Source organism: Protomyctophum parallelum (genome assembly GCF_964188405.1).
Source record: "Protomyctophum parallelum genome assembly, chromosome: 19".
In the NCBI taxonomy this organism is placed as follows: domain Eukaryota; kingdom Metazoa; phylum Chordata; class Actinopteri; order Myctophiformes; family Myctophidae; genus Protomyctophum; species Protomyctophum parallelum.
The window spans coordinates 11,947,230-11,974,624 of NC_139717.1; the positions used below are offsets into that span (position 1 = coordinate 11,947,230).

At 42.8% G+C, this 27,395-nt stretch overlaps 1 protein-coding gene across 1 annotated transcript in view; it reads right to left on the reverse strand.

Annotated features, from left to right (window-relative positions):
- Positions 1 to 27,395, reverse strand: part of LOC310876230 (connector enhancer of kinase suppressor of ras 3-like) — a 45,173-nt gene that overhangs the window by 9,757 nt on the left and 8,021 nt on the right. The window contains exons 2-8 of the mRNA XM_083789700.1: positions 17,399 to 17,562; positions 6,542 to 6,744; positions 4,368 to 4,455; positions 2,315 to 2,356; positions 1,147 to 1,266; positions 822 to 881; positions 141 to 209 (exon numbers count right to left, since the gene is read on the reverse strand). Coding sequence (XP_083645826.1) covers positions 141 to 209; positions 822 to 881; positions 1,147 to 1,266; positions 2,315 to 2,356; positions 4,368 to 4,455; positions 6,542 to 6,744; positions 17,399 to 17,562 — 746 coding nt within the window. The remainder of the gene's footprint in view (positions 1 to 140; positions 210 to 821; positions 882 to 1,146; positions 1,267 to 2,314; positions 2,357 to 4,367; positions 4,456 to 6,541; positions 6,745 to 17,398; positions 17,563 to 27,395) is intronic.

The window sequence follows — 27,395 nt, forward strand, 5'->3', positions numbered from 1 at the left end:
AGAGGGGCGGAACTATAGGGGTGGAAACGGGACACCGGCTCCCTATTGACTCAGTTATGCACTCATAGGGACAGACTTGTAAATCGCAAAATCATGAAAAACGTTATGGAAGACATTGTGCGTGCGTGCGTATCACATACCACAGTCTGTTTGTTGACTTGTATCACCTCATCTCCTGCATGGATCCTCTGGGTTCTGTCTGCTGGAGACTAAACAACACACGCGTACGACGTTATGGATTGCAACTTAAATCAATTTGTGGGATGGTTGGGCAAAATCGCTAGGCTTAAAAGAAAATACATTTTCTTGTGAGTTGCCAACTTCATCCAATCATACGAGAAACAATTAATCAGCTTCAATTCTATAGTGTTCTCTCTCCGTATTGGATCAACCTGGTATCCCGATCTTAAAATGGATTTAGATTTAGTCTAGACAGATGAGTAGACCGATTAGTGAAGAAACACTCTACAGCAGGTGTGGGCAACTGGCGGCCCCCACCTTCACTTAATGCACCTTCATGTTAATATCAGAATACTGATATAGTATTGATTTCAGCTGTTACAATTACAAACCCGCTTGATCAGCTACGACAGTAATATTTTTGCTACGACAGTAATGTGCAATGTGGCCCTCTGGAGTGAGTGTGGAAATATATTGGCCCTCGCCATCGTCAAAGTTGCCCACCCCTGCTCTACAGCAACACTTATTATGAAAATACAAAAACCCATCACGTACAAGTCGTATAGCACCCCTTTCAATGATGGCAAAAGTATTATGTGGTAATTTATTTGAAACCATATTAAGCGAGTGCCCTCACTCACATTCTCTGTGGTTCCTGTGATGACATGTAGTCCATCATATGTTGATTTGATGTACATCCCCTGGAATAGAGAAAAATATCATCTTTTCATCATTTCGGCTCTTTATCTTCATAAAACGCAACTTTGGGTATGTTGAAAAGCGCTATAAAAATGTCAACTCTTTCAACAAAAATAGGCAATCTTGGCTATTGTGGCTGAATGTGAATGCCAACTATGAGGTTAATGTGGGTTAACACATTAAGACTGGGACGGCAGCATGTGTCATTTAATTTTAGATTTTGGATTTGAGCTTAAAATGCTTTTGATACGCTATTTGTGTGCTCACCAGTCCCTCTCCAGGCTTGACGTTGGTGATGCGGACTTCCTCCAGGCAGGTCACATGACTCTTCAAAGGGTCAGAGGTCACACGCACCGTCTGCTCACAGACACGGTTCAGAGCCCTTGACTGTGCACACACACACACACACACACACACACACACACACACACACACACACACACACACAGAGAGAGAATACATTCATGATCAATGATCATTGACGAAAATATCTTCCAATATGAAAATATACGTAGTGAAATGAACTACATTACAAAGAATTACACTACAGCCTTTCTCTTCATGGAAAGTTAGCATGCTGAAATAGAAGCCGTCGTTCGTGCATTAAATGAAACATACGTTTAAAAAAATATATATAATCGTGTTTGAAATGACCAAACCTGCCCTATCGATGATGTCACTAATGAGCATCAGTGAGGACCAATTACATGAAGATACTGTAGGTTGGAAATAGGGGAAGGCCCTTTAATGTAATTTGGAGTAACAGAGAGTAGTAACAGTGTTCTGATCCAAACCAGGCCTTCTCCCTTTTCCCCCTCTACTAAGCTCATGGATCTGCTGTTTTTGAAAATGTTGTCAAACCTTCACCTAATAAAAATGGCCAGAAATAGAGACACCAGGTTGAAAGTGTTTTAAAGGAAGTTGTGGGTGGGTTTCGTTGAACCCTCACAGGAAGTGTTACCTAACACAGGAAGTGGATAGAAGGGCTTCTGTGAAGCCACATGACACACACACACACACACACACACACACACACACACACACACACACACACACACACACACACACACACACACACACACACACACACACACACACACACACACACACACACACACACACACACACACACACACCAAGGACAAGGACGGCCAGCACATACAGTATGACAGGAAAGAGGAAGCGAGTGTTTGTGTATTTAGGCTAAACGTGCGTGTGTTTTTGTGCACGTTTGCAACCCAATGTGACTGCATGGGGAGTGTTTTCTTTGTCGGCCGATATTTGAAAAGATCTTTTTCGTGGGTGTCAGTGTGTGTGTGTGTGTGTGTGTGTACGACTATGTATGCACGCGTGCATGCGTGTGTATGTACGTGTGCATACGTGTGCGATTAGGATCTCTGGCCAGAGACGATAAAGAAGCAAAACAGACACTTACGACTTCCATGATCTTCTCCTCCATCTCGTAAACAGTGCAGTCCTGCAACGAAAAAGCACACACAACCTTGGGTTGAAATCTCATACAAAACTGTGTGTTTTAAATCTCAGAGATCACAAAACTGTGGGTTTTAATCTCATAGATATCACAAAACTGTGGGTTTTAAATCTCATAGATATCACAAAACTGTGGGTTTGAATCTGAACTGATCAACGTGGCGCATGTGCTAAAGTGTAAATAAATGAGGCTCAACTGTGGAGAAAGATGGGAGATCTTTTCACAGCCTATCTGGAAGTACATCTCGGAACCCGCAGAGAATGGTAAACAGAGACACAATAACAAACAGTGGCTTGAAGTGAAACAGCCATCCGAGACACCAGAACCCGAGCGAGCGGCGGAATGCGGGGCCGCTCTCCCACAGATAGACTCCTCCAGCGGTTAACGACGTCAGGCGGCATTTATTCACCCCAAACACATTCTGAACACATGTGTTCCCTTACAGCTTGCACTTCATTCGATAATTGATTGCAAATGGTTCATTTTGAATTCCCTTAACCACTTTAAGCGCTGTATGCTTTTGCAGTGCCGTACGATGAATAGTGAAAACAGAGGATCTGCAAGCTTGACATGCTAATGTTCTAAACATCAAGTGCATATATGCTGTATTTAATACAACATTTGCTTTCTGTATACATCGTTGCTGTCGGGCAGAAACCCCTTATCTCCATTTTCGAACTTTACGTGTTTATTCTCCGTAAATATACTGTATGCCCTACGTGATCATACAGCGTCACACCAAAGCATCAAAAGTAGCAGATCCACAAGCTCGAAACACGGCACGTGTAGTTGTAGATCTGCTACTTTTGCTGTTTTTGAATTTGAATCATGAAAATGAACAGTTTTAAACAAATGACAGATACAATATGCTGTACATACTGGTAATATCTATCTTTCTTTGATTACTTTTGACTCGAGTATTTATCATTTGAACCATTTCTCTTGCCAGGACCAGGTACAGTGAATTGTCCTCACAATGTCTATTTGTGGACATGTGGTCCTCACAAACATACAGTACAGTAATGCAAGTACACTCACCATATGAGTCACAGCCCCTGATGGAGACCGACTGTACATGTTAAGATCCAGTGACATGTGTTGAAGGCCCTCACTCAGTGAGGTGTGTCAGTGTTTGGATTTCCACAGCTTGTGTTGGTGTGTATTGCAACATGCGTGGTGACTTGCCACTGATACTGTATGTGCACACTGTACTGTGTTGTGGAACTGTGTGCGCTGGACGCGCACACACGCACACACACGGCTCATGATGCCCAAGATTTGAATCCGACTTAGGATGCAGGGATTCCAGGCCAGAAGACCTTTGCGGATTGTGCGAGTAGGCCTGACTGAGAGTCCTAGCCTGGTGGAACCACTACCCCTGCTGGACAACATTTGCATTCTGCCAGAAGGTGAGTCTGGTATCTCTCGGGCAGAGAGATGTACTCCGGACCAATTCTGTCCGGAGCGATATGCAGCTGTATGGGACCGCTAGAGGCTGAATCAACGTGAGACTTATGACATATTGAAGCGGTGCCACAGCGTGAATGTAAGCTCAACCTAACAAAACTACATAAATTATTATGGAGATATCAGATTGTTGTCCCGCTGCTTCCTGCTTCATCGTTTCTGCTTGAGAGAGCCCAGATGCAGGCAGGAGGAGGGAACCTGTGAACTCAATACTGCCGCAATCTGGTCAGGTTATGAGAGTCCCCCCTGGCCTCCCCCTAGGCAGGAAACACTTCTCTTTCATCATTCTGTGTTTTTAACCTTCTCTCCTCCGATGTTTCCCAAACACTGGGTCGCAGAGCCATGTTTATGGGTTACGAGTAAATATCTCTCTTTTGTGTTTATTTTTTTTCATTTAGGATTGAGTCATTATTAATATGTAAACCAAATTTTCAGGAATTGGAATTAGAAAAAATATTCTAAAAATGAATAAATCAATGATAATAAAATGAAAGGAATGAAGGTGTGAAAGCAGTGAGACGTGGCTGACCTTCTGCACGGTGGAGGTCAGTTCCAGACACAGCTGAATGATGCTGTTCTTCGTCCCAGAGAAGTCGCTGATCCCCGCCAGAGGAGTCCTGACACACACACACACACACACACACACACACACACACACACACACACACACACACACACACACACACACACACACACTGCCATCAGTCACGATGGAGGGTCGATAAAGGGTGTCAAGCTATGGAATAGATGTAATGATGAACTGAAATAATGTGGAATAAGATAAACTTAAGAAGGTATTCAAAAACAAAGTAAAATAAATAGCTACACAGAGTAAAGCTGTCATTACTACGACTATAATGTATAGCACTTTTATTTTATTCTTTTACTTGAACTGTTTTTGTTTGGAAACCTGTAAAAGGGGTATACATATTTTATTTTTATTATTTTAAGTTAAATGACAAAAGGGTAGACGTAATAAGCTTAGGCTTCAGTCTATACCTTTTTTTCCCAGACCAAGAAAAAAAAACTGTGATGAACTAAGAATGTTTTTGTATGGAAAAAACAAACAAACTAATAAACTCAATTTAACTAAACTAGTGGAGTTATAGAAGTAGACTTGGCTAATTTCCTCCACTAATGTATGGTGGTTTGCAGTTATCTGACAATGCAATGTTGTTATATTGTCGGGCAGAAACCTCGTTATCTCCATATGTTGTTGTTGTTGTAAATTAATGCCCTACTTGATCACACTAAAGCGTCACACAAAAGCATCAAACGTATCAGATCCACACGCTCGAAACACTGCTTAAAACAACGCATTTGAGCTTGAGTTTTGGACACTTGAGGTTTCCACCCGACACAGGGACGATCTGTTGTGATTTCACACTGCCAGGCTCTTCAGGAATGCCTTTCAGGTCCATACAAGCCACGGAGTTACACAAGACTGCCAACACTGCCAGGATTAGGTGGCCACCAATCTACTGTAAATAAATGTACAATATGTTATCACGTTGATGTGAGAGACACTCTTCAACATGTCTTTGCGTTGTCGAAGCGTGTCGTCTTGCAGCTGTGTCGTTTTGCATTGCATCGCGACCGGGGACACCCAGGGGTCCTTGAGGGTCTTCCACGGGGGTCCCGTCTCACACTGTGAGAGTGTGGACTAGCCAACACCAACCTGGGACTACTCCTGAAGCGCTGCCTTCCTCACTCTCCTGTCATCAGGGACTACTCCTGAAGCGCTGCCTTCCTCACTCTCCTGTCATCAGGGACTACTCCTGAAGCGCTGCCTTCCTCACTCTCCTGTCATCAGGGTCTTGAGCTCTGCAGTGTTGCTAACTTTTCTAGCAACACTTACTTTTAAAAAGAGTTTAAACATCCTTTTTTGTAGCTATTTGATAAGTAGCTGATCTACAAGCTCACAATGGGTCACGATGTTACACGTAGTGAGCTTGTATATCAGCAATTTAAAGAAATAGTTTGACAAATCCTGATAGACCTTCTCCTATGGGGGAATAGTGGCACAACATTCTTATATTAGGACTTGTAGATTGGTTATTTTCTCAAAAGAAATGTTGATAAATCTTCTATTATGAGGGTCCCTTGAACAAAAATATTTTTGCGGCTAAACTCGTATCAATTATGGGGTCCTTGTCATGAAGATGATTCGGAACCACTGCTGCATTGAATATCAAATCAATATGTTCAAATCAAGCCTCCTGAGCCACAGCCAACCAGATAACACACATGAAGCCTCCTGAGCCACAGCCACCCAGATAACACACATGAAGCCCACAAGACGTCCTGAAAACAGATGGAATGTCTGGACTGTAAAACCGCTGCTTTAAAGGAGCCCGACAGGAAGACACTCGTTAACAACGCTGTTAATGTCCTCATCACCTGAATTCCTCACTGACAGTTAAGTGAAGAATGCCTTACTGTCCCTCCGTGCGTTTGTGCGTGTGTGTGTGTGTGTGTATTCTCTTGGCGTGTTCGTTCTTTTGTACGCACACTTGTGAGTTCACCAATAATGTTATACTATAACTGCCGTTATAAAATAGCTGCTATTTCTGCTTTTTTCACAATTTATTTTAAAATGTAAGAAAATGTTCCAACATGCAAACAATTATCACGATTAAATAATTACGATTAGACAATTATGTGACAGGGCCAATCAATCTTCAACCAATGGCATGTCATTACCTGTCCAGCCAGGTCAGCAGACTCTTGGCGGCAGAGATCAGCTCCACCACGGCCGTCAGGAAGGCGTTGGAGGGCTTGTGGGCGGTGACGCCGTCGTAGGCGGGGTTCTTCCTGCGCTCGGACGCCGCGTTGTGCAGGTTGTGCGAGGCCGAGCGCATCCGGCCCACCAGCGTCTTCAGGTTGTCCGACTCCACGCCATAGTTCTACAGGGGTCAGAGGAGTCAAAGGTCACTTCACTCCACAGTTCTACAGGATTAAAAAGGGCCACGTCTTCATCACAAATCGCTTGGACTCTATACACACGCCACTTCCTTGTAAGTGTTACCGATGATACTAATGAAGGCTGTGTTCCAGTCTGGTCAAACAGAGTCAGGGTGCTGCTATTGTGCGTGTTGGCTCACTGGAAACACACCAGTGGGTCTCAAAGTGTCCCTGAGTGCATGGGTTCCAAATGGCCCCATACGGGTGTGTAACTGAGTGTACAAATGGAACAAAACAAAAAAATGTTATTTACAGAGGTGACCCACTAAGACAAGAATGAACCACTGACTGGTCTAGTGCTTCTAAACCTGGGGCCTGGTCCTGATGCCTGCAAGCTCACAACGCGGCGCGTTGCAGATCTGATAATCTTTTGCTGTAATTGAACATCATTTGAAAAATGTTTTCGCTGACAGTGACATTCCCAAAAATAGACACACACCAGGTTGAAAGCGCTTATGAACATAAATACACACACAGAGGCAGACAGGGGGAGGAGAGACAGCTTGCTGGCAGGCAGACCAAAGACCAGACGAATGTTTTTATAAATCCCGCGAAGGGACAGCTGAGATCGGCACCCTCAGCCAAGCGGGTTCACCCGTCCATATGATGCCAGAAGACCAAATTCCTGACCACGTCGGGTCGAGACCGCGTAACACTCTGTCATAACCCGCAGTGACTGATGGGCGATTAAAGCCACCAGAGTCATTCTCATGACCCCTGGACCCCCCCCCCCCCCCCCACACACACACACACACACAGAACTCCCACATTCCTTGGGCCCAGTCACCATAGCGATCATCTGACCAGAAAATATTCCGGCCTGCGTCAGCTTCAGTCAAAGCAAAGCCTCTCGACTCAAATCGCAGTGAAGTTGTTAGCAGAAGCATTAGGCCGTTGTTATAACTTTCACACTAAGCCGTTCAATAACACTCCATGTTAATGTTGGGAGTCACTTCACTGCATGGGACGAAACAGGAGAATAATATTTTCTCTCTAGGAGTTAGAGGCCTCCATTTGGTTCTTAACTATTAATCATTTAGCTGGGGACCGCTTGGAACCCCCCCGAGGACCCCTGGGTGTCCCCGGACCCCACTTTGATAACCAGAGTATAGGAGCAGGAACAGAGAGAGCACAGGGACATGTGAGACAGATGCACCCTCTCTGTTAAAACAGGAAGTGAGCACAGGGACATGCGAGAAAGATGCACTCTCTACTGTTAAAACAGGAAGTGAGCACAGGGACATGTGAGACAGATGCACTCTCTACTGTTAAAACAGGAAGTGAGCACAGGGACATGTGAGAAAGATGCACTCTCTACTGTTAAAACAGGAAGTGAGCACAGGGACATGTGAGAAAGATGCACTCTCTACTGTTAAAACAGGAAGTGAGCACATGGACATGTGAGAAAGATGCACTCTCTACTGTTAAAACAGGAAGTGAGCACAGGGACATGTGAGAAAGATGCACTCTCTACTGTTAAAACAGGAAGTGAGCACAGGGACATGTGAGAAAGATGCACTCTCTACTGTTAAAACAGGAAGTGAGCACAGGGACATGTGAGACTCATGAGGGACATGTGAGACAGATGCACTCTCTACTGTTAAAACAGGAAGTGAGCACAGGGACATGTGAGACAGATGCACTCTCTACTGTTAAAACAGGAAGTGAAGGTGGAGTCTGGTCGGAAGGAAATGAACATAGGAAGTAAGCCATGTCTGTGAGGAGCCGGTAATGACATCATGATGAGTGCGTGTGTTCCAGAGAGAGAGAGAGAGAGAGAGAGAGAGAGAGAGAGAGAGAGAGAGAGACACACAGACAGACAGACAGACAGACAGACAGACAGACAGACAATTTAGATATAGGGACCTATTTTCGTCAGTGCTAAACCCCTTATCCCTAAACATCTTTGCTTTTTTTTTTACTATTTTGTTTAGGGATAAGGGGTTTAGCACTGACAAAAATAGGGTGTGCGTGCGTGCGTCCCCAAACCTACACAAATAAATTTATCCACGTAAGCCCCATTTCAAGAATAGCAACAAAATATATAAATAAAAATAAAAACTCACAATGAGCATTGGGAGATTGGAGATTGGCTATTTCTGCTATTTAACAATTATATAGAAAAACTAGGAATAATTAGGACAAACTGCTAGGACAGTAAACAGAGAAACAGTAGGGGGGTCTTCTTCTTTTCCTTTCATGCAGTCAAGTGCCTCAGGTCATGCAGATTCGAACCAGGGACAGCTGTGAGAAGGACGACATCAACTCTGTCTGGTGGGAAACCTCATGGTATGTCCAAAACCGTTTCTTTTCTGAATCGAAATTCTAAAATATTAAAAGCAGCAGATCTACGACTACAAGCTCTCGAGTTTGTAGATCCGTTACTTTTAATAATTGTGTGAAGCTACAGTATGATCAAATATAAGGCATAACATTTACGAAAGGAAAAAAAAGTTTGAATATGGACTGAGAGAGATAAGAGATTTCTGCCCGACGACAACACAATCCTTATGTATGTGTGTGGTACGCAATCTTCCTCTGTGACTCACTGGGGCGCTCCGAGAGCTTGTATGTGTGATGGAAATGTAGTTACATGTTGTATACCTGTCAAATAGCAAACAGTTACATTTACTTTTAGCACAAGGTTAAAAAAAACGTTTTCTTTTGTGCAAGGGTCTATGGGATCAGTTGTGCTCTCGTGGCGAACAGGAAGCACATGTGTCCCCGCCCACCTGTCAAATAGACCCCCCACACACACACACACACACACACGCACACACACATACGAGTATTCATCAACAAACACACACACAGTACAAGGACACACACATACAGTACATGCACGCACAAAGACACAAACGTATTGTAGGCCTACACACGGTTCTGTTCACTTCACTCTAACACGCACACACAGATGAAAAGCCATGACAGCATTGTTCCAGTGGGTTCAGATCAGATGATGTTGATTCTCTCTCTCTCTCTCTCTCTAGCCCCCAGGGTCACGCGTGTGTGCGAGCGAGCGAGCGTGCGTGTGTGTGTGTGTGCAATGTGTTTGTTTTCCTCCTGCTAAGGAGGCAGAACAGAGGACAATGCAACAAGCCACCAAAACAACTAAAGTGTGATGCTTCAGGCCTGTCCCTCTGCAGCATTAACAACTTAAAGTGCTATTCTGGGGGGCGAACATTCAGTGACAATAGTAGACGATCTAAAAGCTCACCAACATCTGAGGTTTTTGTGGAAACATTCGAAAGATTTCTGGAATTCTTTTTTCTAGGTTTTTTCTTTGTAGGAAAGGTAAAAAGGCGATGTTTAACAACCCATAAAAACAGGTGCTTGGGGGGAAAACCTTTAAGACAGTAAATAGAGAGAGGGGGGGGGGGGGTGTTATGCAGTAAAAAGCTGCAGGTAGGATTTGAAACGGGGTCAGGGGGCAAGGGAGGGAACATTTGTATTCTATCAAAGATGCATTTAACCATTTAGACCTGAGGCAGATTATACAAATGCCTTCTAAATCAGTAGTTCTCAAACTTCTTTGTGCCAATGACCTCCAAATTAATAGAATATATACGTCCTCAGAATTAAAATAAGTGTTAAATGGCACTATATTCTGATAGTACTCATTGCTACTGTAGAGTGTTTGTTCAGTAAATTATCCAATCACGATAGAGAAGTCAGACAGGATACAGATTAAACAAGTGAAATTGAAAGTGATGACACGAAGAAATGAGCAGACACAATTGATGACCATATGCAGACCGCGTCCATCTTGCCAGCAAGGTGGACGTGGTAACTATGTGCAATTTCCCATTGACAGCCCATTCATCCAAACAGAAAAGTACTATCTGATTGTATTAAACAGCGTCCAACAAGCTGTACGAAAGCAAAGTGTTTGTTTCATAAAAATCCACCATAGAAATCTTAGTCAACAAATTCATCCTTGCAGATGATGTCAGAGTTTGGAAGCACTCGTTATCAGTAAAGCAACGTCCTGCTGCCTCCTGCATTATATGCAAATTCAGTTTGCCGTTCAGTGATATCCAACGAGCACTTTCAAATTGCCTCAATTGCAGATAATAAAAAAATAAAAGTATCCAAATTCCAATCAATCAAAAGTTCAAAACTGACCCCAATCAACACCATTTTACATTATCATCGGTGTGTATGTGTGTGTGTGTGTGTGCGCGCACATGCGAGCGTGCGTGCGTGCGCATGAGTGTGCACATGCGTGTGTTGTCAACAGAACAGATATAGAATGATAAAGAAGAATGTGAGACTTGTCGTATCCTGTAAGTCTCTCAGGGCGTGCCGTTACGGTAGATTCATTGCATTGGGAGAATTTAATTATCTATAATATATGGATAATATTTAAGTAGGAACCATGCACACAAGTATGTGATGACTAATGTACATAATTATACAGTACTTTACCATCTTTCTTACTACTGTTGCCATTCTTTAGTATTTATTTGTTTTTGTCATTACTGCTGCTACACTGAGAATTGTACTCTTGTGTGCTCGTGGCCAGTCAAGTAAAACAGTAAAACATCTTGATCTTAAAATGTACAGATCTAAAAGCTCTGTGAGCTCGTCAATCAGCTATTTCCGCTGTTTTTGTACGACAACATATCGTCTCTGTCAGGTGGAAACCTCATATGGCCAAAACTGTTACTTTTCAGGATTCAAGTAAAAAAGAAAACAGCAAAAGTAGCAGATCTACAAGCTCAAAGCGCAGCGATACGGCCCGCATTTCGAGCATGTAGGGCGTTACTTTACAAACAGATCACAAAAGTTTGAATATGGCGATAAGAGGTTTCTGCCTGAAATCAATCATATAAAATTGGGCTCAAGTAGGCCGCATGGCTGTTTGAGCTGCCAATGTTCAGAGAGCCGGGCTGCGTGTCAGGACGCCCAGATGTGGACAACATCTGCCCTGCCTCGGGCAACACCGGCAAGCTCTCATCATCATCAACACACTAACCCAGTGTTTCTCAACCTATGTACCGCGGCACTTTACTGTGCCTTTGATTTGTCCAGGTGTGCCTCGAGATTTTGACCGAAAGTAACAATACCCCCCCCCCCCCCCGAAAGCGATAGATAGGCGTCCTATTGTTGCGTCGTTGTTGTTGTCACACGTCTAAATAGACGTGCGAAAACAACATGACGACGGAACAATAGACTCTTAACGACCATCGGCCATAGAAATGTTAATCGCCTGGCAACTTTACTGTATAAATGGGGCACAGCACAGACATGGCATTCACATTGTACAGCTACTACTACAAGATGGAACCAGCAGCAAAGAAGAGATGCATCCAGAAGACGCTACATTTCGCTCCCTCCACTCCGCTGTGTTGGTTAGTGACTAACCAACGCAGCGGAAGAACGAACAAGAGACGAGTGGAGACAGACAGACAGACAACGTGGAGTGTTTTGATGTCCATATGATAGTGAACCTTCTTCCACCTCAGATTAAAGACTGCAGGTGTGCTTCTCATTACAGACGACAACTACAGCAGCTTTCTACATATGTTTACCATGTACATTTAAGCTAGTAGGACATACAGTCAGTAAAAACTCTGTTAATTACCGGACACTACAGTCACTACATGTACAGTATCTCAGTACATTTTGGCTAACAACTGCATATAAAGACAAGTCAACAATGTTTCTCTCCCTGTCTTCCCAGCTTCCCCGTTTCTCTGCTTTATCACTCTCTCTCTCACACGGCTGGTGCAGCCATCTGGGCACCTAGGCTGCTAATTCTAGCGTGACATGTCGCGGGTTCGACTCCCGATCCCGACAACCTTTGCTGCGTGTCATTCCCCATCTCTCTCCCCCAATGCCTGTCAGACTAACTGTATCTTATCAATAAAGGCGGAAAAAAGCCCCTTAGACACAATTTCCCATATTGCCACTTTTTCTTTCTCAATTAGTCAATATTTCAGAATCACTTTACTACTACATAGATAAAGAATATGAAACAATGTCCCCCTCAGCCACTTGCAGTGCAACAGCATTTCACATTGTACGTTTTTTCTCTCTGCAACTCGTCTTGGCCACAAGGTTAGAGATTTCCCCACAAGGTAAAAGGTCACAGTGTCAACCAGATCAGGCCAAAAGTGTAAAACAATATGAACTCCCTGTTTTTCTCTGTGGGGGTCACGGCTGAGGTCAGTCAGTTCAGACATGTTGTCACATGACATGTTTGTCACAACTCTCAGAGGAGGCGTCACTCGGAGCCATGATGGCTCCTATTCATGTGCCCGGCTTCATAGTGGTGGAAAAAGTATTTTTAAATAAGTAAAAGTATCAATACTGCAATATAGAAATATAGAAAACAAAATAATTGTTGCAAGTAAAAGTCCGGAATTCAACATTTACTTAGTACAAAAGTATTGGCTTCAAAATGTACTTAATGTACCAAAAGTAAAAGTACAAATTGTGCAGAATGTCCCATTTAAAAATGTATAATAATAAATCTATGAAAATAGCAGAGCATTGTGAGTTTGTAGATTGGCTATTTTCAAATGGCCGAAATGTATATAGGGCTGAAGTGGTTACTGTATGTTTTGTAATAATAATCAAATATATACAAAGTAACTAGTAACTAAAGTTTTCAAATAAATGTGTTGGAGTAAAAGTACAATATTTGCCTCTGGGATGTAGAGGAGTATAAGCAAAAGTACTGGAAATTGGAAATACACAGCACTGATTGTAAACTCATATAGGACAGTTGCTGACGCTGTACACTTGTACAGTAACTGTCAACAATGACAGTTTTTCAATAATGCTTTTGACAGCGTGGCTCTGAGGGAAGTTAGCCATCTATGAGAGGGTCTGTCAGTGTGTCTGTGTGTGCAGAGCAGAGCTGGACCGATTCAGTGTCAACGTTTGTATGCACACTCACACTGCCAGTACTCCAGTAGGCCAAAGAAGTATAGGTAATCTTGTTTTGTAGTGACGACACCGACTGCACATACAGTGAGTAAGATGTCCACTACATGACTGCCTGCCGTGTGTACACTGTGCACATCAAGTGAACTTGATAAAAAGAAAATCCTCACTTTATCTAGTGGACACCTTGTTGTGCAGTTACTGTATGTCCAAAACATTTTCAGGAAATGGAAAAACAAATAGCCAAAGTAGCAATAGTGTTCCAAATAGAGCCAATGTAGTTAATAGTTATTGTCTCCACCAGGCCGAAGGCATGGGGAGAGAGCATGTTTTGCACTCCGTGTGTGTGTGTGTGTGTGTGTGTGTGTGTGTGTGTGTGTGTGTGTGTGTGTGTGTGTGTGTGTGTGTGTGTGTGTGTCCGTCTTTCCTTCTGTCCGTCCGTTACCAGCTAATCTCAAACTAGGGGCTTTTGTCTCCACCAGGCCAAAGGCATGGGTAGGGAGAGAGTATGTTTTGCACTGCGTCTCTGCGTCTCTCTGTCTGTGTGTGTGTGTGTGTGTGTGTGTGTGTGTGTGTGTGTCCGTCCGTGTGTGTCCGTCCGTCCGTCAGTTACCAGCTAATCTCCGGCACCGTTAACCCGGTCGATGCCAAACTTTGCACACACACTCCCTAGATGCCAACAATGAACCTCTGACCCAAATTGTCAGAGAACGGCCGGTTATAGCGCCATCAGGAGGCCGACTTTTGAAAGCCTCCAATCATGAATGCAGCGTGCAATTTACGTGAAATCTTTCATGCACTTTCCTACTAGGCTGAGGAATATATCCCAATTTTTGCAAAACACATTTTTGGAACAAAATGCCTCAAATCATCCAATTGCCATCAAAGGCATAAGAACAAATGGCACCCTTTTCACATTGGCCTATTATAGCGCCACCAGGAGGCCACAACCTTACCTGGCCTGGTGGAGACTCCGGCACTTTTTCTAGTTATTCATCATATCATCATGTTGCTATTTTCATTGGTTTCATTGGTTAAGTATTTATAACACGGACATCTTTAACAGCTTTCAAGCTGGCAACCATAGTTTGGTCATGTCATTACAGTAGGTAAAAACCATGCACGCATGCAATTGCAAACACACACACATACACACACACACACACACACGTATAAAGATGACAGCGTCAATATACTGTAACATACTAGCTTGGTTTGTCTTTTTCAACAAGTATGATTGTGACAGGCGAGTGGAGGCGCTCTGTTCAGAAGATAACAGAAGTTAGCAGCATGCATGATATTTTCCTGAGCACATTATCTGGCGTGGAAGCCATAAAGCCATAATAGAAACCAGTCATATCAATACAGAGATAAGACGTCAGTATAATGGCTGACTGGATCAAAGATATTATCCGACTGTCAGACAAGGTGATAAAACTTCACTTCTTTACAGCCAGAGCACTTCAATGTCGTACTTTTTTCCCCCACTGCAGTTAGTTGACAACTTTAGTTACATGTTACTTTGCAGATTTATAATATTAATACACATGCATAAACCACATTAAGCCTATACTTCATCTATTTGAAGACTGAAGATCTACAAGCTGACACAACACTTGTGAGCTGAAATCTTCCAAAATGTTTGAGAAACTCTGAATTTTCTTTACGCTGGTCTGTAGATCTGTATTTCTTCCACCACTGTACACACACAGATACAGAAATGCATACAAAGAGACAGACAGACAGACAGACGACCCAACATTCCAGTGTAATCCCTTGTTCCTCCCCGCCCCACCCCCCCATGAACAGCACACACTGTGACAATGTAAACACACCTGACTGAAACTTCAACACCTGATGTCACGAACAATGGCCTACAACCATGATTTCATCCATATACACAGTCACGTTGCTAGGAGACCAGCCCAAACTCATCAGCAACATCCACATGGCTATATTGGTTGCTTAAACTCTCTTAAGCCCTAGTTTATACGCACAAAAATAGTAGGAAAAATAGCCAATCTAGATGTGCTAGTATTGAAAACATAATAATAATGTTGGTATCGAGTGTCTAGTCCACACCCACTTAGATGACAGCACATGGACACAGTGGGTATGTGTTTATTTAATCAATATTGAAGTTATGAAACGAATGAACAAGCCCAACTAAGTAACTGAGGCTTAAAGCAGGGTGTATAAACCAGTAGGCCGCCTGTCACAATTATTACATAATGGTATGATCGCAATGATTTGAGGTAATTGCAATAATTTTGTCTATTTATAATAATATTTATTTATTATATATATCTATATAATAGTTTCCATGTTGAAAAAATGTTTATATACATAAAAAGCTGAAATAGCAGATCTGCCTGTAGATATGTGGATGTAAGCTTGTGGATCTGCGATTTGTTTAAAGGACCACTTCACCACTTTAACCTATCTTCATATAATAGGTCTTCACTAATAATCATGATAAAATGGCACAATTCTTTTCTCATAGGAGGGCTGTGGGCAGTTCAGAAACCCGTCCACCAGTGACATCATCATTAGGCAGATATTTATTTAAACAAGATTTATTTACAAAAATACATATAACCTATATACAGGTTTAATGTTTGTCTTTAGTTCAATGTTTGTTTTGTAAACACCATTGACAATGGCAAAAGGGATTGTAATGTGCCTCATTACATCATATTGTCTCTTTATTGTTAATGGCGTTTAATGTTTGTGTTGTTTTACATCACCATTACATCACCTAATCAACATGAGTTAGACTTTAATATATTAGCGCCCCTCACTTCACACAGGTGTGATTTTTATTATCATGAGAACGTTAGCTTCCATTTTCGCATTCCATTGCAACTTTTCAGGAATAGAAAGCCTGAAGTTTCTATTAGCTTGGATTCCCCATCGATGATGTGATGTCCACTGGTGGACGGGTTTCTGAACTGCCCACAGCCTTCTTATGAGACACAGCCATTTTATCATGATTATTAGTGAGGACCTATTATATGAAGATAGGTTGAAAAGTGGTGAAGTGGTCCTTTAAGTATAAAAATAATGAATATGTCAGTAATACAGTATATATTTCCATCATTTGTCATCTCCCCCATGCATATTTTGATTACCAGGCAAACATAAATGTATCCTTTATGTTCAAGGCCAAAAACAGTTAAAATCAATCGTTCATCGCAATCATTTGTGTGATGATCGTCGACTAACTTAAATGTTGTAATAAATGGAAAATGGTTTATGATTTATATAGCGCTTTTATCCAAAGCATTTTACATACACCGATGGCGGTGGAAACCATGCAAGGCACCAACCTGCAATTTGGGGTTCAGCGTCTTGGTCAAGGACACTTCGACACCAACTCTGGGGGAGCCCGGGATCGAACCGGGCACCTCATGGTTCCCGTCTGGCTGCTCTACGGACTCTACCCCTGAGCCACTCCCACCCAATGGTAATGGTGACGGACGGCGCAACTAACCAGAGCACACAGCAGGTGTTAGATGTAATGGTGACTGTGCCACTACTAACCATAGCACACAGCAGGTGTTAAATTATGTAATGGTGAAGGTGCTACTACTAACCAGAGCACACAGCAGGTGTTAAATGTTGTAATGGTGACGGTGCTACTACTAACCAGAGCACACAGCAGGTGTTAAATGTTGTAATGGTGACGGTGCCACTACTAACCAGAGCACACAGCAGGTCCACGGACTCCAGCACCAGCTCCTGGTGGCCCACGCGGCTCACTCCCAGCACCAGGAGCTCCTGATGGGTGACCCGCAGCAACCGCTCCCCGTCCACCCCCTCCCTCTGGAAGGACGCGATGTACTGCTGGAGGCTGTCGTCTAGACCTGGGAGAGGGGGATGGGATGGGAGGGGAGGGGAGGGGACTTTAGTTTACGTTGCTTGTTCACAGTGTTAATTTGTATAAAAATAATTCAACCATTTTCATATCACGGTCCACTATTTATCTGGCATCTGAGCCACGGACCACCATCTGATGACATTTAGCATATGGACAGAAGGGTGGATGGACTGAGAGAAAGAGAGACACAACGAAGGAGGAGGGAGGCAAAAAAGAAGGAAGGGGTTGTGATAGGTGGATGCATGAGAAAGCATTACGATGTGTCAAGCCTAATTTATACTCCGTTCAATGGTTTCCAAACAACCTCATTTTCCCCTTTGAGTCCCCCCTTCTCATATCCAAAAAAGGTCGAGACCCCCCAGGTGTGCGGAGCTCACACACACACACACACACACACACACGCACACACACACACACACACACACGGTAACAACGTAAGCCCTACATATCCTTCCCATATGACAAATAGCAAAAAATATGCTGATCTGCAAGCTCATAATGCACCAAGAACAAAAGTTGCATTATTAGCGCGCTTCACAATGATGTAACATGTGGGAGAGTTAGCCATGTTAAAGTTATAGGATAATAAAGTCTATAAGACAAGTTGGACTGATGTCACATTGAGAACATGCCTGTAGGCAGAGAGTGAATGAAAGCCGGTTATGAAGACTTAGTGAAAGTTCAATAAAGAAGGTCTTGTCTCTCAGGCTTGCTTTCTGCCCATCCATCCACCTTCAACCGCTTACCCGGACTCAGGTCGTGGGGGTAATTCCAACAGAGAGCTCCAGACTATCCCCTTCCCGAGTAACAATAGCAACTTCCTCAATGGGGACGTTCCAATTCCAAATCTGGTCTACCCCGGGGTCTCCTCCCAGTGGGACGTGCAGCGACGACCTCACTAGGCAGACGATCGGGAGGCATCAGTACCACCTAAGCTGGTTCCTTTCCAAGTCAAGGAGCAGCGGTTCTACTCAAGTCTCTCACGGATGACTGAACTCCTCATCCTATCTCTAAGATAGAGGGCGGCCACCTGTCTACCCGTCTTCGGCCGCTTGTATCCGTTAATCTTATTCTTTCGGTCTTTCAATGTGCTTAGTTTCTTTTCTGAGGATTTCAACCACGTCACTTCCTCTTTCCCACACCATCAAAAACCGTACTAGCCAAAACACTGTGGTAACACACCGGCATTGCTTGTCGAAAACCAGTTATGCTCTGCGGCAAGCGACGCAGTTGTGTTATGGGAGTATAATGAATGAAGCTTGAGAGAAAGGGAGAGGATTGAGTTGAGTTTCTTCACAAAGAGCTCCATTCTTTGCGCCAGAGGAGAGGATGTGTGTTATGATCTCATAGCAGTCTGACAGCAGACTCGCACACACGCACACACACTCTATTGACTCTGTGATGAAGCATCAATGCTGTTAACACTGTCCCGACACAACGCCACACAATCACACAACTTGGTGTCAACCTTCCATTTGCTTCAATTCACAGATGGAGTCAAGCTGTTCAAAGCACGTTCAATTCACGACATGGAAAACCGTTTTTTCACAAACCCTGGTGATTAAACGACAAGATTCTAAACAATAACTCTTCATAAGATGAAACAGACACTGACTTAACCTCCAACTGGTCCGGATGAGCAGGTTGGCACTTGGCACCCTGCATGGTTGCGTCTGCCATAGGTGTGTGAATGTGATGTACTTTGTAAAGCGCTTGGAATATAAGGAACCAACTAAAGCCGCCCAATATTAGGAAAGCATGTGATATTCGATAATTTTGTTCAATAACTCGATAGCGATAGGACAAAAAAGAAATACTGTGACTGTCCTTTTGCTTCAGGTTAAGTTTAGCAAAATAAAGACATATTAATTAAATATGTAAAACAAATATCTGGCCTAAGAAAAGGCAATATAATGCCTCTGAACATTATTACACATAGCCTAAATGCAATAATTATACAAGGATGGAAAATAAAAATGTCCTTTTGGATTTGGGGATTAGTAGTAGTTTCATGAGCGGCTACTGGAAAGAAAAAGTTCAGTTGAGAGGGGCGGGGAGGAGCAGCTGTGCTCAACTTGAACTCGCCACTAAACGGTGCTTTGCCGATGGGATGGGAGTGCAGCAGATTGGTGACACAATCCTTCACTTTATGATACAAGCATCAAATTTGACAGGAATAATGGCTGGGACCCGTTAGCCACCTGGAAATCAAGGTTCAGAGGGAACAGAGGAGATGACTCATGGGGAAGTAAATTGGGCTCTGTGATGATGTTGAGCAACCTGTGGAGCAGTCATGTTTCATATGACATACTGTACTCTTCTATGGTTTCTGCAGGAGTAGGAAGAAATGCCAAACAAAAAAAAGTGTGATCATAACGGTCTACCTGAATGCTCACAAAAGATTCAAAGAACCCTTACTGTGGCTGTGAGAGACTGTGACTCAAATGACAGGTGAGAATTATCAGTTGGACAGTCACAATAAGACAGTACTAAGAACACGTACGGCCCTATTTTCGTCAGTGCTAAACACCTTATCCCTAAACTTCTTTGCCTTTTTTTACCATTTTGAAAAACATGTTCAAATTGTTCAACTAGCCAATCTACACCAACACATTGAGCTTGTTTTTCAGGCAAAGAAGTTTAGGGATAAGGGGTTTAGCACTTTTTGGGGTTATGCTGGGAGTGTTTTGAGGCCACAAACTATCTTCAGGGCTACCAAAATCCTAGGGCCGGCCCTTTGCCCTCATGGGCAAATTGGGCCATTTGTCAGGTATTACAAAATTAACGTTACTAGCACTTGAATTCATGTCTTTAAATCACGCAAGGTGCGGTTGTACGGGTTTATACCCAAAAATCTAAGCTTTACAGAAAACCATGTTTGTTCTATGCTAATTTCAGAAGAATATAATTATGCATAATATATACGTCACCTCCAGCCCTGCACAGTGGCGCTTTACCGCTTCATGCCGACTAAAGCCCGATTTAGAATCTGCCGAATGACAGCGTTGTCTGCCATAGCAGACCTATACAAGCTCACAACGCGTCGTGTGAACACGACGCGTTGTGAGCTTGACGCTCTGCTAGCTATTTGAGGGGTGTGAGTACGACATAATGACAGAGTATAAATCAGGCTTAAGAAGACGACGACACCCAGACGTGTCGCTACAGGCACTTCATCCTTGGCAAACAGGTGTCTGTGTCCACAGAGAGAAAGTGCTCTTTGACTGCCAGCACTGCACTGTTGATGTCGTCGACCAAAACTATGCCGAAAAATATTCGACAACTACCTATTATCACGGACAAAAACCAAATAAACATTAAGCTATGACGATATATTGACAATTCGTACAAACAAATAAAAGCTAAACTAAAGCCTCCTGGGAGGGTAGTGGAGAAGAGATGCAGTAGAACTAAAAGACAAGTCCATTTTATGTTCGGTTGCGCTCTTAAAATAGCCGATCTACAAGCTCACAACGCGTTACATTGCGACGTGTTGTGAGCTTGTAGATCGGCTATTTTCAGCATTCTACCAAGTGTAAAATAACCATTACGACGTGATAAAGGCCCGCCAAAATACATTGTAGACAACTGTAGTCGACTAAAATGTTATGAATCATATTTAGTCGACTAAAACTAGACTAACACCAATTTTTGAGGGGCCTCCTATGTCCAGCTTTTGGTGTATGTGCACAAACTTTGTCCTACACAAACATTAAAAGACTATTGACAATGAATGGACAATTTCGAGTGTTCGTGTAAACACAAACATTGCGTAACACAAACATGGATGACGAAGGTGAGGAGACAAATTCCGGTTGGCCGGAATGAGATGATGTGTATGATGATGTACGATGATAAGAGCGCCCCTCACTTCACACGGGTGTGATTCTTTTTTTTCAGATGACCAAAGACTATGACTAAACCAAATCAAAATGTGTTGTCAAAATCAACACTTCTGCGCTGTCACTCTGCACGGTTTACTGAGCGGTGCGACTCTGCGCCTTGTGCTGAAAAGTTGAGACTTTAAACTATGCACATCTCAAAACCGCTAGAAAGAAATGAACGTAGCATTAAGAAAACAACATGGTTTGTGGCAAGAAAGATGTGAAGGAAGGAACTGTTAACCAAAGTAATCCATTTAATCTGACGTCTGGGAGCAGCCAGGGGGTCAAGAAGAAACGATGACCCTTGGTTTAGTGAATGAACATAGAAGTATGTCACAGAGCCACTGTTGACACCCCACAACCAAGCTGTCACTAGGTAGGTTACTGTACGTACTACGTAGGTCAGGGGTTCTCAACCTTTTTGGCTGTGGACCCACGGAAATGCTTTGGCCATGTCTCACTTTTATGTCTTATAGGCTGCTAAATGGAGCAACACAAGCACAGAATAAGTCAAACCTATCGAAGAATGAGTCCAACGTTTTATATGAATAATAAAGTTTAGATGGGAGAAAGATTCTATGTTCATAATGTGACAATAATGGTTAATATAATGGTTGTGGTTGATCAACTAAATTCATCAGCCTAACTAAGGGATCCAGCATGACAAGATATGTAGGTATTTGATAGGCATTTTGGCCGCGAAGTCCCATCAAAAATAGCTGATCTACAAACTCAAATCTGAGCTAAGCTTGTACATTGCCTATTGTCTAAATTAATAATAAAACAGGGTTAAACTGATTTTGACGGAACCCCTTCAATGACCCCATTGAGGTCCCAGCCTGGACCCCACCTTGAACTGGCATATTGAACTACTAACAGCGTTTTAGAGTTTACAGTGTATTCATTGTCTCCACCAGGCCGAAGGCATGTGGGCCCGGGGAGAGTATGTTTTGCACTCCGTCCGTCCGCGTGTCCGTCCGTGTGTCCGTGTGTCCGTGAACAGCTAATCTCGGCCACCGTTAACCCGGTCGATGCCATATTTTGCACACACACTCCCTGGATGCCAACCATGAACCTCTGCCCCAAACTTTCCAGAACGGCCTGTTATAGCGCCACCAGGAGGCCGCTTTGTGCAAAACAAGTTTTTCCATGCCATATTTTGCACACACACTCCCTGGATGCCAACCATGAACCTCTGCCCCAAACTTTCCAGAACGGCCTGTTATAGCGCCACCAGGAGGCCGCTTTGTGCAAAACAAGTTTTTGCACAGTACACCTACAGATTTTGTCCAAACATCACGCAAATTGGTACACAGTCTCTCTAGAGCCATTCAACGAAACGGGTCTTTCAGATTTATCAGACTCCATCCTGATTGGTTAAGATTGGCTTCCAAAGTTCACAGGAGTGCTCAGTTTCAAACAAAATGCTGCAAATCATGAACACATCGCGTGATTTCCGTGAAATTGTGCACCCACATTCCCACTAGGCCGAGGACGAAATGCCACATGAACAATTTCAACTCAGCCTCAAGGTGGCGCTATAACTGGCCGAAAAGTGTTTTTACCTCTAACTGCACGGATCTGTGGATAACCTGGTGGAGACCTGTGCCCGGAAGGGCACTTTTTCTAGTTATAATGTGTTAATCCCAGTAGTTCAGCTGAAGGGATGGAGCCGTGACACCAAAACACTGTTGTAGGTTGCTGGTACGATTCCCACTGTGGTCAAGGTCTGTGTAATAAAAACAAATACACGAGAGAGAAAGAAACACTTGAGAAATGCATCCACCAAAAGATCTTACGTTTCCAGCTGCACTGGCAACTGGCACCCCCAATGCTGTGCGTGTGCATGCGTGTGTGCGTGTGTGCGTTTGTGTGTGTGTGTGTGTGTGCCTGCGCGTGCGGTCATTAAAAGCACAGCAGGGCAGCTGTCTCCTGGTTGGTTTGGAATGCCACGCCAAGCAACAGATGGTTGACACTGGCTGAACGAGCAATGGTCAGAGAGAGAGGAGGAGGGGGGACAGACAGACAGACCTTGTAATAAGCTAATAATGTGTGCTGACCTGTCAACTACTGTATTTTGTTAGACAGAATATAATGGCTAGGAATAGGATACACAATAGGATACACAAAAAATGCTAAGAGCCCACTTAACCAAGTACAACTAAAGATTGTTTATCCAATGACACACCAAGAAGCCAGGAGCTTGTCTGTCCAGAGTTTGTCACTGTTCAAACCAGCTGTTGTCATGTTATGTTGCCGTGTTTGTGGTGTGTGTGTGTGTGTGTGTGTGTGTGTGTGTGTGTGTGTGTGTGTGTGTGTGTGTGTGTGTGTGTGTGTCTCTCTCAGACAGGCAGGATCCTGTTCCTGTCACCTGAGGAGGCTGGTGTCTGTAAACAGAACGCATGATGTACTGCCAGCCTCTGTGCATGCGCACACACACACATTTGTCAACATGGAAACAATTGACGGTAATGCAAAAGTAATTGTGATTATCTCAAATGATTATCTCGAATTATTACATAGTCGTCTAGACTATGTAATAATTGTGAATTTGTGACAGGCCTAAATGTAATATATTATAATATCATTTTGATATTGAGATGAAAATGTTTGAGAAGTTATACTATAGTTAGACTAGGATAAACAAAGTACTAAAAACTCCATTAATCCCCTGGGAGGTTCGACAGCTCAAAGTCTTTGTTAATCCACTTAAACGCTCTGCAATAAACCACAACCGGAGACAACTTTCTCTGTTGAGAAACAGAACAAGCCGTTGATTTAATTTATAGTCAAAACATTGGTCTCGTTCTGTTGCAATTTCATTTCATCATTCCATGATATTGTCGCCTTCCATCAGGCTTTGGCCCGACGCCCGACCCACAAGGGTGACTTCAAACTCACCACAACATTTCTTACATTCAAATATGAGATTTAATGTTTCAATCTGGCGACCCTATTTGACATTTTTCTAAAATATTTAATATAATTAATATTTCCCTCCAAAATCTCTAAGCTCACAACACGTTGTCATGCAATGTGTTCTGAGCTTGTAGATCTGCTACTTTGGCTAACTGTGACTCCATTAGTTAGTATTGTTTTGTCACACAAAACTCACACATGCACACGCACACAGACACGCACATACGGACAGACACATGAAATATTCACAGGCCGAGCTCTGGTTGCTAGGGGTTACCTTTCCAAACAAAGAGGGATGAGTGTGATGAGAGTTTGACAGTAGAAGAGAAACACCTGCTGCTTTGAGAAAAAACCAAAAAAACACTATAATAAAACAATAAAACAGAGCTACACACAATTACTCATTTGTTGTGATGCAATATGCCTCAACGAAGGATACGATTTGTTCTACAGCCAGGTCTAAGAACAGCTGGTCGGTTTTATTGTCCTTCAAGCTGCCAAGAGCAGACTCTTCATTTGTAGCCAAATTTTCTTTTTTGTATTCATTCATTTTATTTATTTACAACATTTATGCCTACAGTAGGTTCTTACATAATGTCCATGTCCACCGCATGGTGCATGAGACAAAGACCACAATACTACTGTAATTATTAATTAATACAAGAAAAGTAAGACAGGTTATCATGTTCTGTGATGACAAAGAAGTCATTTAAAGGAGTAGTTCACCCAAAAACCTATTACACATCCCATGAAGCCTTGAATTCAAGGATGATTTAACAAAAGATATTTAGAATGAGCAAAATGCAAACTTTCCTCAGTTTGACTACTGCAGCATAGAATGACACCATTCACCTCTGTCATTGGTTAAAGTAACACATAACTTGTACCATTCACTGTTGTTAATCTAATCTGGATTTAGTCCACTGTCTGTAGCTCTGAGCTCATCATCAACGGGGTGGCAGTGGCTCCAGTAAAGCGCCTTGGATAAAAGCGCTATATACAGTAAATGCATCATTTACCAACAACACACTCTCTGTAGTGTTGTTAACAGTCTGAGCGGCTGTTAGCACTACATAGCATTAAACAAGATCGTGACTATATAGGATTAAACACGACAGTGCACGTCAGACTGCGAACACTACATGGCATTAACACGATAGTGCACGTCACAGAGACTGTTAAACACTACATACAGTACATGTGAAATCACACGTCACAGAGACTGTTAATAAACACTACATACATGTGAAATCACACGTCACAGAGACTGTTAATAAACACTACATACATGTGAAATCACACGTCACAGAGACTGTTAAACACTACATACAGTACATGTGAAATCACACGTCACAGAGACTGTTAAACACTACATACATGTGAAATCACACGTCACAGAGACTGTTAATAAACACTACATACATGTGAAATCACACGTCACAGAGACTGTTAAACACTACATACATGTGAAATCACACGTCACAGAGACTGTTAAACACTACATACATGTGAAATCACACGTCACAAAGACTGTTAAACACTACATACATGTGAAATCACACGTCACAGAGACTGTTAAACACTACATACATGTGAAATCACACGTCACAGAGACTGTTAAACACTACATACATGTGAAATCACACGTCACAGAACAACTCAAGGGGATTACAAACGATCTATCTCTCTTAGTTGCGAGGCGTCGTTGTGAGCTTGTCGATCGGCTATTTTCACAATATTTATCTGTGGGAACGAATTATACTCCTACAATTCCAAGTGCTTATCTGGGTGGTGGGGGGGTCCCCAGTTCAAATATGATTATTTTAGGGGGGGGGGGGGAGCAGCTGATGTAGAGGGACACAGGAAGGTTCTGTTCTATCACCACTGAATATATTCTAATGCATGCATTAGTGCTGGGGGAGATATGGACAAAAACAAATATCATGATATCAAATGCCTCCATATCATATTGTGACAATAATATATTTTAATGAAGAAGAAATAGTCACTCTTTTAAAATATTTTTCATTTTAATTTCAAGGACCCTTAGTTTGGCATGCATTATTACCACATACCCCCATAGCTCCATTTGTACACTTTCAGAGTTACAAACCGCTATGGGACGGGTCCATTCATTGATTTGGTTAATCCTATTCCTAACTATTGATAATTTAGCTGGGGACCCCAATGAATCTACCTCAATGCCCCCTGAGGCTTTGAGAAGTTGAACCACTGTGGTCAAAACAATTCAGAGGTTAGCTTGCTAGGGGTGAGCGACCCGCTGAAAAGTAGGCTAACGTCAGATAATCCACATGTGAGTGTGTGTGCACTCTGTGGGCATCGTTCCAAATGTCATGCTTTTTTTAATATATATATTTTTATCCCACGATTTTGTAACCCATTTTTCACCCCTGTGTCAATCATCTAATGTGATCCTGGGCTCTACACACCCTCCACCAACCTAGTCCCCATATATGGTGTCATATGTCATGCTACTCTCTCTCATACAGAGTTACAAACAGACTGCAGGTTAATCATTCACGACAACTATAAAAACACTCATTTAGACTTGATGGTGTCTCCCTGGTTAATGAGAGCTTTTCCACCTTTCACCCAAAACATTTATCTCCTGGACTTGGGTGTGTGACAGTTTAACTATGTACCCTTAGCTCAGCACAGTGGTTCTCATTCTCAACCTTTTCAGGCCACGACCCCTCAAAATAACCCTTTTCTGAACTGGAGACCCTCCACCCCACTCTGACAAGCACTTGGAGTTGAGGCATTACTATATAGTTTGACTCTGTTCCACAGAAATATTGTGAAAATGCCAGATGCTCACAATGCCTCACTCTGTCTGAGAGGTGTTGTGAGCTTGCAGATTTTTGATGCAGTAATGGTCTTTTTTTTTTAGGTTAAAAAAAGTCTTAAAAGGTCCTTAAATTGTTACTTCACTGTCATCAACCCACGGGCTGAGAACCACTGAGCTGGCCGACCTATTTCGGTGTGATCGTTCAGG